Source organism: Theropithecus gelada, chromosome 9 (assembly GCF_003255815.1).
Source record: "Theropithecus gelada isolate Dixy chromosome 9, Tgel_1.0, whole genome shotgun sequence".
Taxonomy (NCBI): domain Eukaryota; kingdom Metazoa; phylum Chordata; class Mammalia; order Primates; family Cercopithecidae; genus Theropithecus; species Theropithecus gelada.
In genome coordinates, this window is record NC_037677.1 from 79,983,817 (window position 1) to 80,005,028 (window position 21,212).

The 21,212-nt window shown below is 35.6% G+C and overlaps 1 protein-coding gene across 16 annotated transcripts in view; it reads left to right on the forward strand.

Moving 5' to 3' along the window:
- The window catches only part of PCDH15 (protocadherin related 15), a 1,828,063-nt gene that overhangs the window by 1,394,381 nt on the left and 412,470 nt on the right, over positions 1-21,212 (forward strand). For all 16 annotated transcript variants that reach the window (XM_025396095.1, XM_025396103.1, XM_025396104.1 and 13 more), the window contains one exon: positions 9,706-9,814. In XM_025396095.1, coding sequence (XP_025251880.1) covers positions 9,706-9,814 — 109 coding nt within the window. The remainder of the gene's footprint in view (positions 1-9,705; positions 9,815-21,212) is intronic.

Consider the following 21,212-nt stretch of genomic DNA (forward strand, 5'->3'; position numbering starts at 1 on the left):
CTCTATCTCAGTATCGATCCATCTATCTAATCTATCGAGAGAGAGAGAGAGAATGAGAAAGTGAATGAGAAAGACCTTTAGTGCAGGACAGTGTTTTATGTACTAGGGATATAGGCATTGTCATTTTATCGCTTCGAGGAGCTTACATTTTAGTGTAAGAAGATAGAAAATACAAATTTCAGCAATAGATTTCAGGCACTGATGCATACAATTAAGAAAACAGCATTCTTTGGTAACTAGTGTTGTCAATGAAGCTTCTCTAAGGAAGGAGAATTTGAGTTGAAATGTGAGATATAAATGGAAGGTTAAAGAAGTAACATGAAAAACCTGCAAAAGGAAAGTTTTGGCATATTTTAATAAGAAAAATAAACCAGAGATACTAAGGAATGAGAAACACAATAGTGGGAGATACAATCAAACAAGACAGGTAGGTAACGTGAGGAAACAGCCTTACCCATATAATGGTGGAAAATCAAATAGATCCAAAAAACACAGTATTCAAAGACAGATTCTGATTCAAACTATATTCCCTATTACTTGAAGCTTTTGATAGGTTCTATAACAGTAGCATTGTGAAAATTAAACCTACAGAACCAGATACAAGTCAAATATCAATAAATGTCTACTTGCCATCTACTCACTTTATTTCAATAAATGTTTGTTGGTTAATTAATTAGGACAACCTATCGCAAATATTTTCTAAGTAAAACTGACCATCTGATTCATCTTTACCTTTTAAAGTTATTTATGCCTTCAACAGTTCCTATTAATGGGCTTGTTTTAAATCATTGTAAGCAAGCATTTGCAATATTTTTAAGTAATCATTTACCTTTCTTATTTTCACCTATGTTGACTTCTAATACATGTGTTTTTCTCATACATTCACTTTAGTTCTACAAAGATATATTTGGCATAAGCAATTGACCAAAGATGTATCTGGTAAAGACTTATTTGGCAATCTTCCAAAGCTTTATTTGGTAAAGTCAATATCTATCATAATTTTTTTCAGTATGCATTGATAACCAAAATTTAATCATTCTTTATTAAAAAATCCATTTTCTCCAATTGATTTGAACATTCACGTTTATTACACATATACTCGGTAGAAATACAAAATGATCTTGTGATAGTTTGTTAAGAATGATGATTTCCAGCTGCATCCATGTCCCTATAAAGGACACAAACTCATCCTTTTTTATGGCTGCATAGTATTCCATGGTGTATATGTGCCACAATTTCTTAATCCAGTCTGTCACTGATGGACATTTGGGTTGATTCCAAGTCTTTGCTATTGTGAATAGTGCCGCAATAAACATACGTGTGCATGTGTCTTTATAGCAGCAAACCATCATTCTTAGCAAACTATCACAAGAACAGAAAACCAAACACTGCATGTTCTCACTCATAGGTGGGAACTGAACAATGAGATCACTTGGACTCGGGAAGGGGAACATCACACACCGGGGCCTATCATGGGGAGGGGGGAGGGGGGAGGGATTGCATTGGGAGTTATACCTGATGTAAATGACGAGTTGATGGGTGCTGACGAATTGATGGGTGCAGCACAGCAACATGGCACAAGTATACATATGTAACAAACCTGCACGTTATGCACATGTACCCTAGAACTTAAAGTACAATAATAATTTTTAAAAAAAAAAGAAAGAAAGAAATACAAAATGATAAAAACCACTTGGGAAAACTGTATATTACTTTGCTTCATTTATCTAAATTAAAAATTTATGTTCTTTTACCAAACTACTGCATCTGATAATGCAAAATCAGATTTCATTTCTCTAAAATCAAATCAATAAAAAAGGACTACTTTGTTATATGTGTTTCATATTTGTTGTCCTTGTTTTATTGCCTTCCTATTGAGTGAGGAGGCCTTATCTGGAGAGATTGAAGGTGAAAACCCTAGGGAGTGCTCAAACAGTCCCTACTAGCAAGGAGGTCCTGGATAGAATTGTGATTTGACAGTGAATTGAAGTCATCACAAAAACAGACATCTCCTGATCTGATGAGAGCACACAATGGGAACCATATCATTATTATCATTGAAATATTCATACAAATGTCATCATACTAAAATTATGAACAAATAAATTCTCCCAAGATTGTCTCCTTATCTTCATGATAAAGCAAACTCTGTCTGCTCAATGTCTTCCTTTCCTCTGACTTCCAGAGTGGATCATGCTTCTCAAAAATCTTTTGGAGGACTTTTGATGTACATGATGGGAATGAAGGGGAGGTGAATAACAAGAAGACTTTGAGTTAGCCCTGAGTCAGTGTGAGAAGTAGGAACAAGAATAGCTGTTACAGAAATGGATAGGAATGCAGGAAAGGGATGTAAGACATATTTCTATGATCTATGTATCCTTCTTACAACATCTGTGAAATGCATATTCTCAAGTTTGAGTTATTTGGAAATCGATTTTTGATAGTCAAAGCCAACTTGATTGCAATAATGCTTGAGACTTTGTCACTTGGACAGTATGAAACAAGTCACCAATCTTGAAGATTTTGTTACAGTGTTTTATTATTTATTCATGGAAAATAATTACCAAGTTACCCCCAGCCAAGGTTTTTATTGCCTGTCTAGAAATCATTTGATGATCCATAGACAAGGGAGACATATAATCCCAGGTAAACAAACTTTAAAGACAAAGACATTCAAGGAAATATTTTGAAAATAAGGGAAGTATCAGTAAAAGCATCCAAATATGCAATTGAAAGGATACTGAAATGCACATTTTGGAAACAAATTCAGTCACATTAAACAAGGTAAATTTACACATACGTGGTAGAATAAAGAGCATGATATTGGAAGGGTCATAAAATTTGCTCATGGAAATAATAAAACAAGGTTGTATCTTCTGTTAGCTCAGTGAGTTTTTGTTTTAATATGTGATATGAAATTCCAATGATCAGGCATGAGGTGTTATGATTTCCACAAATCATAGTTATATACGTATCTCAAATGTGCTCTTCGCCCTTTTGTTCTAAGGATAATAATTATCAAAAACCATTTGAGGAACTTTGATATATGTAGTATATCAGTTTCAAAGATGTTTGTGAATGTTCAACTTGTGTTTCTTCCATAACAATACAAAAAGTTCAAAGTAATTGACTTGGCCCATACTACTCACCCCAGTTAGTTACTCTTTTTTACAATACTCTCACCAGGAAAAACATTTCAATATGTCTGATACTTTCTCAAACAATTGGATATTTCTGACTTTTGTAAAAAGCAAAACTAAGCAAAGTGAAAACAGAAATGGTCATTGGGCCTCTAAAGGGAATATATAATTGTATTTATGTCTATATGAAAGTGTTTGAGAAAAGTTTTAATTTGTTCTAATTCTCTGTGTTAGTAACACATGGAAGAAAAGCAAGAATCCGGCTGAAAATGATCAAGAGCTTTGAGGAAAATAGTGCATTTGCAATGTAACATGAAATGAGAATAATAATGTTCACTGGCTTTTCTTACATGCAGTAGAAATCTTTTGTTAAATGGAGTGTAAAAATTGAATATTAATGACTTTAATGGAGATTGGAAAAGTACCTATTGAAATGTAAAGAGCACATAAAATTATAGAAGTAATTAAGGACTAAGTAATAAATTCAATAACTTAGGTATTAAATTATATAGTTACTAAGATTTCAAATCACTTAAGTATTGGTCTTGGAATACTTGCAGCATATTTTTACTATTTTATCATGACTATCCTTTCTCTAAATACTATGAGGTTATTACTTGATTAAAATACAGTGTAAAGATCTAAGCAATGGTAAGTCTAATATTATATAATACATCCAAAATTGACTTTTATAACAGCAAACTATGTACTTCTATGAACTCAGATTACATTTCCAGGGATATATCAGAATATATTGTTTCTTGAAGATAATTATAATGTCTTCAGTTAATTTGAAATACTTGGGCACATTCAGTGTACTACTATGTATACGTTACTCAGATGAAGATGTCATTCAAATGTCAAGTTGAGAATATTTAGCATTTTAACAATGCTTCTATTACCTGTATCTCAACCAAGGCTAGAAGCTTTAATAATCTGTCTGCAAAACGTCTTTTTAAAAAAATTTACTGATCTATCAACTTGTGTAAATGATAGATAGTATTTCTCATTGATGACGTGAGAAGTATTTTAAAAGTAAGAACTGTTTTCAAATTATTTTCAAGACATCCTACCCATTAATGAAACAGTGAAAATCATATTCATTATGTATCCATTTAACATTAGGGATGATATAATAGGTTAAATCTTATCATTCTGTGGGTCATGCCTTCTGTTTACCTGATATAAGCTAAACAGTGAATATATCCAATGTCTGAAATCTGAGTGTTTCTCTTGAATGTACCTTTTATGCAAGAATGCAAGATAATGGCTTGAACACCTAAAAGACCAGAAAGCTGAGATTTTCTTTTCTTTTTTTTCTTTTCTTTTTTTTTTTTTTTGAGACAGATTCTCACTATGTCGCCCAGGCTGAAGTGCAGTGGCGATCTCGGCTCACTGCAAGTTCCGCCTCCCGGGTTCACACCATTCTCCTGCCACCACAGGCCAGCCACCACACCTGGCTAATTTTTTGTATATTTAGTAGAGATGGGGTTTCACCATGTTAGCCAGGATGGTCTCGATCTCCTGACCCCGTGATCCAACTGCCTTAGCCTCCCAAAGTACTGGGATTACAGGCATGAGCCACCACTCCCGGCCGAGATTTTCTTAAATCCACAACAAAGCTTCTTAATCTTTTGTGATTGTTTGCTATTATGTTTTAATTAATGATTATATATATATTTTATATATATATATATATACATACACACACACACACATATACAAAACAGAATTCAGACCAAAAGTTCCTTTTCAATCTGGTAGTGAGGTTGTATGAGGAATAATTAACCCTCACTCGCATCAAATGCTAATTGCCTACTGTTATCCTCTCAGAATAATACAACAGTTGTGCTTGAAAACATTACCTTCACGTTGCTCAAAAGAGAAGGTGTGTCTCCAGAAAAGCTAATGAAAGGAAGCATGTATTCATACTACAATAATCCTTAGGTTTGTAACCATATAATTACACAGTATTTTTACAGAAGACTTTTTTTTTGTTATTGTTTAATCGTTTCTGTGATTAACTTCACAATATGAATCTTTTTATATGGACCTAATTCACTTTAGGTATGTGTTCCCATGACTAAGACAGGGAAGGTAGCTCTGACAGTTCAAACAGCAATGAAATGCAAATCTGCTATCCTGTGTGCTTCTAACATATGCTTATCAACGGGAACAGAATTCAGGAGACATGACCTCTTCTTGAAGACAAACGAGACAGCAAAGAAGGAAGCTTTGCTTCAGAGGCAGAGTATAAAAGAGCCTTCCAGGGTTCGGGGGGCTCATTTTGTATTTCTTGACTTGATAACAAAAATTTGTTGAAATCTATGAGGCACTAGGCTGAGGGTTATAAATACAAATAAAATATTTTCTGCTCACAGACCAATAAAGCTTTTGGTAAAAAGATAAATGTAGCAATTATAATAAAATAGAGGAACATTTTGATACTTTCCATAAAGGATACTCAAGCATATGTGAGCTATGGGTGGACTTCTAATTTCTTCAACACATACCGTACTTCCTCTATAATCTAGGCAGTAAAGTCAAAAGCTAAGATAAATAAGGGCAACAGAGAATAAGCAACAGCAATTACTACCTACGTGAAGAGACTCTGTTCTTCAGAAGAAACAAGTCACTGAATCAATCGCCTTTTCAGAACTGTGGAAGATCTGGCAGTAGCCACAGATGGACTATTTTCTGGGTAGTGGATATCACAAAGTTAACTAGAGAGTAGTGATCTCTTTAGATAGCTCAGTAGACTAAGTTGGCAAAAATATATTAAGTATCTGCTATCTGCTAAATCCTGTAAATGATTACATTACTTGAATTCATGGACAAGAATAATTCTGTTCTCTTCATAGAGATAAAGGTGTGTTCAATGGAAAAGAATTGGCCAGAAGCAGTGGCTAACGCCTGTAATCCCAGCACTTTGGGAGGCCGAGGTGGGTGAATCACGAGGTCGAGAGATTCAGACCATCCTGGCCAAAACGGTGAAACCCCGTCTCTACTAAAAATATAAAAATTAGCCGGGCATGGTGGCGGGCGCCTATAGTCCCAGCTACTTAGGTGGCTGAGGCAGGAGAATGACGTGAACCCAGGCGGTGGAGCTGGCAGTGAGCCGAAATCAGGTCACTGCACTCAAGCCTGGGCAACAGAGTGAGACTCTGTCTCAAAAAAAAAAAAAAAAAGAAAAGAAAGAAAACAACAACTTGAACTGAATACATACATAGTATTATTGTTTGACCTCTGTTCTCTCTGTAAAATTCTCACTTATTCTAAGGAACCATTTCCATCTGGGTTGTTCTTGCTTATATGAATACCCTTCCCAGGCCTGGTTCTATCTACTGTGGAGATTGTGGTGGCAGACAGAAGTTCAAACATAATGCATGTTATTTATATTGTTTCTTCTAATGAATGCATATTAATTGTCTACCTCTGATTTCAATGCTACATATATTTATAAAATATGTTAAATATTTAACAAGATCATCCTAAAAATCCTAATTTTTAGTATTCTTTAATGTCATGTATTAATAATATTTTAAAATGTCAAGCTTCATGGAGCACAATTTACTTGAGAGGTAATCATACATATAATATTTAAGAAATCATTATTTTCACCTTTAATCCTAGATTATCTGGCAATCTCATTTATGGTAGCAGAAGGAAAAATAAATATATTAAAATAAGTTGCTAGTCTCTATAGGATGAGATAAAATGTCAATTCTGATAAGTTATTTAAACCACACCGTTTCTTTTAAATTTCCAGAAACCTATGAAAGCCTTTATCAGGAGAGTTTGTTTTCTTTTATTCTCAATACTATAATTTATTTATTATTAATGTTAAAACAAATAGTACAGGATATGGTAATGACATAGTCACACAGTACCAAATGACTTTATGTAAAATATTTTCTATCCCATCTACCCTCACTTCCATGCTCAGTATCCTGAGATACTCACAGTTTTTCACCTTCTGATTATCAATGTAATTCTAAATAATATACTTGTTTCTTTTTATTTCTTCAGTTCTTACTATATATTTATATATAATATTTAATTAACAAGCAAATGTGTAAGATGAGGAATTTAATTTTCATTTCTCTCTTCCTCTTGGTTTTGTTTGATGTGTTATTTTTTTTTTTATGTTGCTTAGACAACAATTCATTGTAAATAAATTCTGTTGCTCATTTCAACAACTCTATATATTATAGAAAGAATGTTTTATACTACATTACTAATTAACAAAGCTAAAACTGCTTATGTGTAGGTAACTTAGCAAATCTATGGAAATAAATAGGTGAAGGTGATCAGCCAACATATCCTCAAATATTATTATTTGCTTACATTTAGCATTCCAAAAGAAAAGCTAAGATTCAATTTTATTTTAATTTCTAGATAAGAAATTACTTATTTTATAATAGCAAAAGTTTTTTTAGGAAACATTGGTATATTTTTCTGACTATGAGATGCAGAATGGAACTGCGGAAAATCCTCAGACTTGAAATGCTTTCACAGGATCTTATAGAGCCTCAGTTTTGGAAAAATTACTGCAGATTTAATTATATGAACCAGGAGTGATACAGTTTAACCATAAGCTGACTTTGGCTGATGCAATCAGATTCCTCAGAGAAATGACTAGAAAGAGCTTGTCAACTCTTAACTCCTGTATTCAGACATACGTATTTCAAACAACTTCAGATTTTTTATTCCATTTAGGGAGCAATACAGGTATTACATACCAAGCAAATTGATTATTGTAAAAGTGTGTGTGTGTGTGTGTGTGTGTATGTGTGTGTGTGTGAGGGAGGGAGAGGGGGAGGGGGAGAGAGAGAGAGAGAGAGGAGAGAGAGAGGCAGCATGGGAGGAAAGGTTCAGTGAGAGTTGTGTGAGAGAAGCAATAATCTTCTGCATTTAATTGAGTAATTTTGATATTGATTTGAGGTTTTCATGGTTCTGATTCCACATTTAAAGGAGAGAATAGAGTATTAGTAAGTTGCTACTACCAACAACTTTTTATTTTCAGGAAAATATTGATAACATTTATACTGCTTAGGACCTATTAGTGATAATGAACTCAAGAGAAACCTCTACAGTGTCTATGGTGTTTGAATTATTGGTCAATAATTATCCTTATTATACTTTCAGCATAAAATTAAGTATTATAATGTTTTAATATCATTGTTCTTTTTTTAGCATGCCATCATTATACATTTTTGCTGAGAACTGAAACTACTGACTTTTTATAAAAGTACATGACATATTTCAATGTTCTGTCATTTCAGAAGAAATAATGTGAGAACATTGCAGTAATTTTTTAGAATGTAAAGTTGTCAGATATCGAGACATACTAAGTGTTTGGGAACCAGTAGTTTAAGTTTCACAGTCCTCAGCCCAAATATGTAATGGAATTTCCCTTTAGAATTACTTCCATTTAGAATTACCACTGGCACATTTGGAATGAGGGCTGCAAAACTTAAAGTAGTGTTTCACAAACTGTGTTCTAAAGGTATTATTTCAAAAAGAGGTTAATGGGTGTTTCTTGAAAGTGAGCAAATAATATCCTTTTCTTAGAGAGTCAGTATGCAGATTAGCATAATTAAGTCTGAAAAGATTTGCGGTGCAGTTAATTGGTTTTCAAAACTGTATTTAATATCTTATTTCCCAAGTTTATCTGTGTCAATAAGCTTTTTATTTTTTTCAACATACCTATTATTGTACTTTTAGCATACTATTATGATCACAGTGGTCAGTAACCTCATATCACTTACCACCTATTTTTGTAATGTTTTATTGCAACAGAGCCATGCCCACTTGGGCTTTTGTGCTATAGTGGCAGAGTTGACAGTAGCTGCAACATAGACAATATGGTTGGCAAAGCCTAAAGGTAGTTATTATCTGGTCCCTTACAGAAAAATGTTTGCCAGTCCTGATAGCACAACAGACTAGTACTGGACATCAAATTGGGAAATACTGAATAAAATAAATATGTTATAATTTTAAACATTATTTCTTATAGACCATTGCAAAATACATGTACATACCTGCATAATGTAAAATCAATTTTAATTACATGAAATTTGCAATAATGTGACTTTTATTTTTATGAAGTTATTTACTTTAAGTATTTATATTTTAATATAATTAATGTATATGAAACTAAAAAATGATTTAGCAAGGAAAGAATACAAGTATTCTTACAAATTTTGTCTAAGGAGAAGAGAAAACATTACTTCATAAACTATTTGATAGCCTGCTATTTCTTTTGTGAAATCCTCTAGAGAAGATTAAAAATACATTATCATTCTTTGCTTTCCTTTTAGGAGTAGTTACTGATATAAATGTCTATGTGCATAATTACTATGTCTTACCATTTTGACTTTGAGGTTACTTTGCTTCCTCTTAACATTCAAAATTAACTAGCAAAATGTATTAGATTATAAATGGTGAAACTTGAGTTTACTGTCTCAGATGTTGTATAGATTTCCAAACTAAAACATCTGTCTCAACTCTTCATGAAATATTAGTAATACAGCTAAAGAAAACTCTCTAATTTTTTTTTCAGGAAGAACTGAACCCCATTGTTGTTACGCCACCAATCCAAGCCATAGATCAGGACCGAAATATTCAACCGCCATCAGATAGGCCAGGAATCCTCTATTCCATCCTTGTTGGTTTGTATCTGCTAACATTTTACACTATCAGTTACCGTTCTAGAATCTTATAGAAACACATTCTCTCAGTTCCAAGGAAATATTTTAAATAACAAAATTTTTTAAATTATTATTTGACATGATTATTACTTTTGTGTATAAACAAATTTTAAAATAATAATTCAATATATTTCCTTCCTCAATTAGTTGGACTGAAATGTGTAGAATGATAAATAACTTTTAAGGAAAAAGCAAAGCAATTCAAAGTATTAGAATATTAACCTGCATATTGATATTTTTCTACATATCAACTTACCATAGAAAGCATTCTCTAGCACCAGCTTTTAATATAAAATGAAAAACATTCCACTTGTATTTTATCTTTGGGTGGACGCTATACATAATTCTGATAATATGTGACTGAATTTAAAAAGAGCTATTTTGGAGCCATTTATAAAATAAAGGACGAGAGAGCATAATTACCCAAGGAAATATGATACATGAACCTTTGGCAAATATTTTTCTTGAAAAATTCCACAGAAGCTGTTCTAATCCATCCCTATGCATATACTACTGATTGTATCAAAAGCAAAAATGATGAGAAATTGATTATACTGCTCTTCTTAGATTGCTTTTGCTAAAATATGGATGTTGCTGACTTGTGTAGCCTCTAGACAGACAGAAGCATGTGAGAAAGGCTATATATCTTTTAAGGAAGAAGGGGCCTCTTTTGAAGTGTGCTTGAAAAATAACTTTAATGCAGTTTAGCATTAGCCCTCAACGCCTTTCTGTTCTCTTACTTGAAGCCTATGTGCATACACACATACACAACAACCAACAGATATTAGATTTGCAAATTTTATACTGTATCCTACTTACAAATGCTGTCTGTAAAGAAAATTCTAGCAACTCTGTTTCAAGCCTTTGGTCTTTATAAGGACATAAATATCATAAGCAGAGCTCATATTATTATATTGTAAAAAGCTTTCATAAACATAAAACTATTTTAAGTCCATAGAGATTTTGGTATAGATAATAGGAAATAAGCATCATTTATTTCATTAACTGAAGGCTTTACTATATGTCAATCACTGTACTAGATGCCAAAGACACAAACATGAGAGATAAATGTTCTAGGTTAGGTAGTCATGGAGTCTGTGGCTAAAAAAAATTTAATAAAAAATTAAAAGATAGATTAAAATACAATATTTACGGCACTCTAAATAAAGTTTGAACCACATGTAGGCTCATGGGAGGAAAGCATTAAGCATTTTATGAGAATTGCTTAGGAAGAGTCATTTTAGCAGAAAGACAGGAGTTTCTAGGTGGAAAAAGAGAGAAAAGTATCTATATAGATAATGCAGCATGTGCAAAAGCCAAAGGATGAAAGTTTAGAATAGACTTGGAGAATTATGATACTCAGAGCCAGTTAGATGCATTGGTGTTCAAGTTTATTTCACTTTTAAAAGTTATTTGCATTCTTTTTCTCAACAAATGATCACCTACACTTTGAAGCAAGCCATATCACTGACTTTGTGGAGCCGATTTTCTGGTAGTAGAGATAGGCAATAAACAATTACTATAATAAATAAGTGTTTATTATCAAAGGTAGAAAAGTGTGAATGCTATGGGGAAAATCGATCATATGAATGGGATTGGAAGAGCAGAGAAGGACTGTAGTAGATGTTGCAGTATTAAGTAGTATCATCAGTACTTGCGTCATCAAAAGCTAAGCTATTAGCAAAAGCTTACAGAGGCTGAGGAAGTTACTCAGGTTGACATCACTGGGAAGAATCTCTAGGCAGAGATCAAAACTGAAGCTTGCCAGGTGGGTATCAGAAACAACAAGGGGGCCAGAAGTATTGGAAAGAAGTGAGTGAGGTAAAAGTAGAAAGGTGACAGATAAGAAGAAAGCAGAAACTAGAGAGCCTTGTATGTTATTTATCTACTTTGCATTTTTCTCTGAGTGAAATGAGGAGTCAATGAAAAAAATTTTAACAGAAAAGTGACACAGTGATGGAAAGTTTCATCAGCCTACAACTGTAGGATAATGAATTGTCCCGAACAATGGATATAAACTCTTACAATTATTTGCTCTCACAGCTAAGGTAAATGAATAATATCTTTTTACACTATTTACATTTTTAGAAGGAAGTGAATGGTAGGGGTTGAGAGTGTAGCCTCTGGAAATTGCACCGTCCATGTTAAAAATCATGACTTTAACTCACACTAGACTTATAATTTTAGTTGAGTTATTTAGCCCCTCTTTACCTGAAATTAGTCCTTCTTTTTTCTTATTTTGAGACAGTGTCTTACTCTGTCACCCAGACTGGAGTGCAGTGGCACAATCATAGCTCACTGAAGCTTCGACCTCCTGGGCTCAAGCGATCCTCCTGCCTTAGCCTCCCAAAGTGCTAGGATTACAGGCGTGGGTCACTACCTGACCAGATTCTTCTTCTTTAATATGGATTTAACAAAAATAGATCTTTGTACAAAAGGTTTGTGAGAATTTGATCCAATACATTGTAATTGTACATAATAATGCCTGGAAAAAAAGTTCATGCTCAATACATTTTAGTTGACATTGTTATTACCATTAGGAAGGAAAATAAGGCATGTTACCTAAGGCACATCAGTCTGGTACAAATGGAAACACAAAAACAAAAACCAGACACAACATAACACACACACACACACACACACAGAAGAGAATGTCCATAACTCTGACTTCATGTATTTTGTCAAAACTCTTAATTTTCCTTAAATCCATCCAAATATTTCTGAATATATGTGTTTCTCCAAGCTCATGTTAAGTTACCACATGGAGGGCTCCTCTCCTGCTTACATTTGTTATAGACAGTCTCTTGTTTACTATATATGAGGATATGGATGTTGATGTCTATGACAAGGTCATCCAAGGACTGTTGTCAGCCTATTTCAATGGTCCTACTGTCATGATCGTCAATGGCAGAATTATTGACTAGCCAAAAGTCTTCAAAGGAAAAGCTAGAGAATGATGTTCATAGGGAGTTTATAAAAGTTTAACATGTTTCTGGGAATCTAAAAAGACAAGAGCAAACTATATATACTCAGGAAACACTTGGAAAGGCCCTAAGCTGTCATCTCTTGCTGACCTTGAAACTCTGCAAATGTAGTAAGTAAAGGTCAAGATAGAACAACTCCATAAAGCAGCTAGACCTAAAAGATATATCTATAAAACACTCTACCCCCAACAGCAGAATAAGTATTCTTCTCAAGTGCGCCTAGAATGTTCTTCAGTATAGATCATATTAGGCCATAAAACCAATATCATTAAATTGAAAATGATTGAAATAATACGAACTCTATTATCTGATAAAAATGGAATGAAAGTAGAAATTAATAATGAAGGAAACTTTGGAAATTCACAAGTGTGTGGTAATTATACAACATTCTTAAATAATCAGTGACTCAAGGAAGAAATAAAATCAGAAAAATACTTTGAGACAAATAAAAATACATTATAACGTGTATTTTAATCTCTAATCAACAATGTAATGTTTATCACAAAGACATTGGAAAAGGTTAAGCAAACTAAAGAAGAAGAGCAGAAGAGAGGTCAGCTGTGGTGGCTCACGCCTATAATTCCTATATTTGGGTGCCTGAGGTAGGTGGATTGCTTGAGCTCTGGAATTTGAGACCAGTCTGGGTAATATAGAGAAACCCCATCCCTACCAAAATACAAAAATTAGCCTGGTGGTGTGCACCTGTGGCCTCAGCTACTGAGGAGGTTATAGTGTGAGAATCACTGGGTCCAGGAAGTCAAGGCTGCAGTGAGCCATGATCACACCACTTCACTCCAGCCTGGGTGATGGAGGAGGTTGGAGGTGACTCTGAAAAATAAAGAAAGAAGGAAGGAAGGAAGGAAGGAAGGAAGGAAGGAAGGAAGGAAGGAAGGAAGGAAGGAAGGAAGGAAGGAAAGAAAGAAAGAAGGAAAGCTAAACAACACAATAGAAATAATAGAGACTTCAGTGGAAAATAGTAAAAGAGGGATTAGGAAAACAGTAGAGATAAGAAATCAAGCCAAAATCAATTCTTTGAAATCATAAACATAATTGACAAATCTCTAGCTAGACTGACCAGGAATAAAAGAAATAAGATGCAATTTACTAACTTGGAACAAAAGAGAGGTCCTTCTATTTAGCTTACAGGAATAAAAAATGTTATAAGGGAATATTATATACAATGTATGCCAACTAGACAAACTAGATGCAATGGACAAATTCCTGGAGGTAAGCTATTCAAATTGACCTCAGAAAAAATAAAAAATTGGGGCAGACTGATAACAAGTAAATTGACTTAGTAATCAAAAAGATCTTCCCACAAAGGAGAATTCTGCATCAGATAGATGCTTTACTGGTAAATTCTACCATTAGAGAACATTTGATACCCCTTCTCTGTTAGTCCATTCTTGCACCACTATAAAGAACTACCTATTACTGTCTAATTTATAAAGAAAAACAGGTTTAAGTGGCCTCAGGAAACTTTCAATCATGGCTGAAAGTGAAGGGGAAGTTGGCGCATCTTACATAGCCAGAGCAGGAGAGAGAAAGGATGGTGCTACACACTTTTAAACAAACAGATCTTGTGAGAATTCACTCACTGTCACCACTGTTACCAGAACAGCAAGGGGGAAATGTTCCCCCATGATTCAATCAACTCCTACTAGGTCCCTCCTCCTACATTGGAGATTACAATTTAACATGAGATTTTGGTGGGGAAACAAATCCAAGCTATATCATGAAACCACTGGCCCCTCTGAAATCTCATGTCCTTTTCACATTGCAAAATACAATAATCCTTTCTCAGCAGTCCCCCAAGTCTTAACTGATTTCAGAATTAACTCAGAAGTCCACAGTCCAAAGTCTCATCTGAGACAAGGCAAGTTCCTTCTGCCTATGAGACTGAAAAAACTTACAAGATATAATGGGGATACAGGCATTGGGTGAATACATCCATTCCAAAAAAGGAAAAATCAGCCAAAGCAAAGGTGCCACAGTTCCCATGGAAATCCAAAACCCAAGAGAGCAGTCATTAAATCTTAAATCTCCAAAATGATCTCCTTTAACTTCATGTCTCATATCCAGGCCACACTGATGCAAGGGGTGGGCTCCCAAGGCCTTGCACATTTCTGCCTCTATGGCTTTGCACAGTACAGCCCTGTTGTCTGCTTTCTTGGGCTAGTGTTTAGTGCTTGTGGCTTTTCCAGGTGCACAGTGCAAGCTATCAGTGAATCTACCATTCCGGGGTCTGGAGAATAGTTGCCTTCTTCTCACGGCTCCACTAGGCAGTGCCCCAGTGGGAACTCTGTGTGGGGGCTCCCACCTCACATTTCCCTTCCACGGTGCCCTGGTAGAGGTCTTCCATGAGGGCTCCACCCCTGCAGAAGACTTCTGCCTAGACATCCAGACATTTCCATGCATCCTTTGAAATGTGAGCGGAGGCTTCCAAGCCTCAACTCTTGTCCTCTGTGTATCCACAGGTTTAACATCACATGGAAGCTGTCAAGGCTAATGGCTTGCATGCTCTGAAGCAGAGGCCTGAGATATATCTGGGGACCATGTAGGCATGGCTAGAGATGGAATGGCTAGATGCAGGGAGCAGTGTCCTGAGGTTGCACAGGGCAGTGCAGCCATGAGCCTGGCCCACAAAACCATCATTTCCCCCTAAGCCTCAAGGCCTGTGATGGAAAAGGCTGCCATGAAGGTCTCTGAAAGAAAAGCATAATCTGTGGACCCCTTAATCATATATGTAGATGAAATTTCTGCTTCTAATTATGTTATCAAGCTTTACCATTTTTAATGTAAATGTTAATAGCTATCAAGCACTGTTTCAGCACTGTCATTAATAATGATATCATACAATATGTATTTCTTTCTAATAATACAAGAAAGTTTGCTGACTTTAGCTTGTAACAGTAGCTTGTAGTATTAGGTACTTTTATATGAGCACCTAATGTGTGAAAAGTAATATGTATTAAATATCATATATATGATTTATGTGATACATACTAAACTATAAATATTATAATATTGTTAACAGTAATTTTTTCTTATTTTTCAAAGTATGATTATAATAATATTATTAATATTCTGGCAACTAAAATGTTGGTGCCACATATTAAGAATGGAGATACCAGAGCCAGAAACTTTGGTTTAATTTTTTTTTATAAACCTTCATTAACTCTGGTAGGTATTATCAAGTATTAGCACTTTCATGGCCAGGTATACGGTATAATCATATTGGAAATATGAAGAGAAAGACACATTTTTTATCCCTTCCTCAATGCATATATCACATTGAGAAGGGATGAAAATGTTCCTGGGCCTTACATTTCTTCTATTGTGTATTTCATATTTCACAGTTATCAGAAAAAGTCCATATTTTTTCTTTGTATCCTTTTTTGCTTTCTTATTTTTTGTTTATATTTTCTTTTGTTTCATGATCCTTGTGCTACACAACTGAGTTCTTTTAACTGAACACTTACAGCTGAGCACATGTGGTTTTCCAAACATTATGTAACCTTAAATATACCCCCTGAGGTGCATTTTTCCTCATGCCTTACCATTCTCCAGAATGCTTCTAATTTTACTGTACTTCTACATTTTGGAAATTATTTTTTAAAGAAAATATTCTTTATAGAATTTATGTAAAATAGTCTGTTTAATCGTATGTACACCTGTCTTTTAAGAAGGCAAAAGTGAAAGCTACCAAACTTCTGAAGGCCTGATCCCAGAACTGAATCAGTAGAAATAATCCGCCATCATATATTGGTCAAAGCAAGAACAATTCCTGCCCAGATTTAAGGTGAGAGGAATAAAAGAGTATTTTACTTGTTAGGAAACAAAAAATGTTTTCCATCTTAGATCTAATTCAAGTAATTCAAGGAGATGAGAAGGTTCATAAAGTGGAGCTCTGAACTTAAAGATGTAAGTAAGTTTAGGCAAGATTGTGTGTGGATGTTAGTGTATTATTCCATTTTCATGCTGTTGATAAAGACATACCTGAGACTACGCAATTTAAAAAAGAAAGAAATTTAACGGACTTACAGTTACACATGGCTGGGAAGGCCTCACAATCATGGCAGAAGGTTAATGTCATGTCTCACATGGCAAAACAAGAAAAGAGAGCTTGTGGATGGAAACTCCCCTTTTTAATACCATCACATCTTGTGAGATGTACTCACTTTCATGAGAAGAGTACGGGAAAGACCCACCTTCATGATTCAATTACCTCCCACAAGGTTCCTTCCATGAGATGCAGGAACTGTGGGAGTTACAATTCAAAATGAGATTTCGGTGGGGACACAGCCGAAACCATATCATTGTTAAGGATAACTACATTTTATAACAAATACACAATTTTTCTGATCCTTCATTCCATGAGTTAAAAAATATTTTAGAGTACACACTCTAAATATTTAAGAATTATACATGTATTTTATCAGTCATTAAAGTTTCCACGTTCAGATATCACATACAAAATGATTAATTGTATTACATATAAGTCAACATTATAAATAATTGTATTAATTACATCAAAATTGTCAGTCTGACTTTATTTATGGTCTGCCTGGATCGCTATAGTTTTGACCATGGTCAGGAATAACATGACTGATTAAGCTGTTTTAGCAGAGGAATGGAAAGTGATTTTTCCATCTCTGTTGGTGTTCACTTCTGCACACATCATTAGTGTTACCTTTAATCTCAGGTTTATTTGCAGACGTATTTCTCAGCTATTTATTCATTTTTTGAGCTTTAGTTTGGTGTAAAATTAATACTGTAAAATACAGATCCCTTTACCTGGCTAAATGTAAACTAAAAGTCATCGCAACGTATTGAAAGCAAACGAACAGGAGAGAATGCTGCTTGTGATGCTTACTTTTATGTGTCAGCATGACTGGTTTAAGGCACATAGAAAGAGCTGGCAAAACATTATTTCTGGGTCTAAGAGATTGTTTCAAAAAGACACTAATATTTCAATCAGAAGACTGAGTGAAGAAGATCTGCTCTCACCAATATGGGCAAGCATCATCCAGTCCATTGAGGGCCTGAATAGAACAAAAAGACAGAGGAACGGTGAGTTCTCTCTTCTTGAACTGGAACTTCCATCTTCTGCCATCAAACATTAGAGTGCTTAGTTCTCAGGCTTTCAGATTCTGAGATTTATACCAGTGGCTCCCCTGGTTCTTAGGCCTCTGGACCTAGCAAAAAAATGCACCACCAATTTTTCTGGTTCTCTAATTTGCAGATGGTAAATGGTCTTAGCATTCATAACAAATGATATGCCTTGGCTGTGTCACCACCCAAATCTCATTTTGAATTCCCACATGTTGTGGGAGGGACAAGGTGGGAGGAAATTGAGTAATGGGGGCAAGGCTTTCCTGTGCTGTTATTGTAATAGTGAATAAGTCTCACAAGATCTGATGATGTTTTCAAAAAGAGGAGTTCCCCTGCACAAGGGCTCTCTCTCTTTGCCTGCTGCCATCTGTGTAAAATGTGACTTGCTCCTCTTTGCCTTCCACCATGATTGTGAGGTTTCCCCAGTCATGTGGAACTGTAAGTCCAGTTAAACCTTTTTCTTTTGTAAATTACCCAGTCTCTGGTATGTCTTTATCAGCAGTGTGGAAATGAACTAATACAGTAAATTGGTAACAGAAATGGAGTGTTGTTGAAAATAGACCAAAAAATGTGTAAATGACTTTGGAACTGGGTAACAGGCAGAGATTGGAACAGTTTGCAGGGCTCAGTAGAAGACAGGAAGATGTGGGAAAGTTTGGAGCTCTCTAGAGACTTACTGAATGGCTTTGACCAAAATGCTGATAATGATATTAACAATGAAATCCAGCCTGAGGTGGTCTCAGATGAAGATGAGGAACTTGTTGGTAAGTGGAGCAAAGGTGACTCTTGCTGTGATTTAGCAAAGAGACTGGCAGCATTTTGCCCCTGCCCTACAGAATTATGGAACTTTGAACTTGAGAGAGATGATTGAGGGTATCTGGTGGAAGAAATTTCTAAGTAGCAAAGCATTCAAGAGGTGACTTGGGTGCTGTTAAAGGCATTCAGTTTTATTAGGGAAATGGCATAAAAGTTCAAAAAATTTACAGCTTGATAATTTGATAGAAAAGAAAATCCCATTTTCTGAGGATAAATTCAAGCTGGCTGCAGAAATTTGCATAAGTAACGAGGAGCTGTATGTTAATCCTGAAGATAATGGGACAAATGTCTCCAGGGTATGTCAGAGGTCTTCATGACAGCCCCTCCCACCACCAGCCTGGAGGCCTGGGGGAGAAAAGATGGTTTTGTGGGCTGCGCCCAGGATCCCTGTGCTGTGTGCAGCCTTGGAACTTGTTTTCTTATGTCCCAACTGCTCCAGCTATGGCTGAAAGGGACCAACATAGAGCTGGGGCCCTGCCTTCAGAAGGTGCAAGCCACAAGCTTCAGCAGCTTCCACATAGTATTGAGCCTGTGAATGCAGAGAAGTCAAGAATTGAGGTTTGGGAAGCTCAACCTAGATTTCAGAAGATGTGTGGAAATGCCTTGTATGTCAAGGCAGAAGTATGCTTCAGTGGCAGGGCTCTCATGAAGAACCTGTGCTAGTGCAGTGCAGGAGGGAAACTTGGGGTCAGAGCCTCCACACACAGTCCCTACTGGGGCATCACCTAGAGGAGCTGTGAGAAGATGGCCACCATCCTACAGAACCCAGAATGGTAGATCCACCAACAGCTTGAACAGTACGTCTGGAAAAACCACAGACACCCAACACCAGCCCATGAAAGCAGCCAGGAAGGGGCTACACTCTGTAAAACAACAGGGGTGGAGTTGTCCAAGGCTGTGGAAGCACACCACTTACATCAGTGTCACCTGGATGTGAGAAATGGAGTCAAAGGAGATCATTTCAGAGCTTGAAGATTTGACTTATCTGTTGGGTTTTGGACTTGGGGGCTGTAGTCCCTTTGTTTTGGCCAATTTCTCCCATTTGGAATGGCTGTATTTACCTGATGCCTGTATCCCCACTGTATCTAGAAAGTTACTAACCTGCTTTTGATTTTACAGATGCATAGATAGAAGGAACTTGCCTTGTCTCCAGTGAGACTTTAGACTGTGGACTTTTGAGTTAATACTGAAATGAGTTAACACTTTGGAGGACTATTGAAAAGGCATGATTTATTTTGAAGTGTGGGGACATGAAATTTGAGAGAGGCCAGGTGCAGAATGATATGCTTTGGCTGTGTCCCAGCCAAATCTCACCTAGAGATGAGATCTCACTATGCTATGCAGGCTGGTCTCAAACTCCTGACACAGGTGATCCGCCCATCTCAGCCTCCCAAGTGCTGGGATTATAGGCATGAGCCACTGTGCCTAGCCGTAGATCTCATCTTGAATTCCCATGTGTTGTGGGAGGGACGATATGGGAGATAATTGAATAATGGGGGCAAGTCTTTCCCCTGCTGTTCTCAGGATAGTGAATAGTCTCACAAGATCTGATGGTTTTAAAAAGAGGAGTTCCCCTGCAGAAGCTCTCTCTGTCTCTCTTTGCCTGCTGCCATCCATGTAAGAAGTGACTTGCTTCTCCTTGTCTCCCACCATGATTGTGAGGCTTCCCCAGCCACGTGGAACTGTAAGTTCCAATTAAATCTTTTTCTTTTGTAAATTGCACAGTCTTGGGTATGTCTTTTCAGCCGTGTGAAAATGGACTAATACAACAAATTCCCATAACCAATCAGCCAATTGATTGAGAGAATCTCTCTCTCTCTCTCTCTCTCTCTGTCTCTCTTTCTCACTGTCAGTACTAATATGTCCTTATAGCCTATTTGTTTTGTTTCCCTAAAGAAATCTGAATAATACACTGCTGCTTATCCCTTCACATTGTGTACTCGCCACATCTCCCTCAAGATTCCTTGCTTGTCTCTAAAATATACAGAGACACACTGTCAGTATATAAAGCATTAGCTAAGTTTACTTTTGTATTATTTTATTTAAAGATAAATATAAAATTAACGTCTGAATAGGAGTGGTAATAACATGGGTCTATGCCCCTAAAACATTAAAGCTTAAGATCTGTGCATTTCACTATATGTAAATTGAATCAATCAATAAAGAAAAATACATTTATACTTTTTTTTCTCAATTTGATTTTAGGGGTTACCACAGTACACAATAGGAAAAATTTTGTCTAGATAATTGGACAATAAAAATAGCATTTTAGAAAGTTTCCTTCAGTGATTATAAGGGAATTGAATGCCAGAAGATATTAGTAGGCTATCACTGTGGTACAAGTATGAAATAACAACGTTCTGAGTAAGGTAAGAGATTAGGACTATGACAAAGAAACACATGAGAGAGACTTTCTAAGGTAAGAAAGAATCACTTGGAGAATG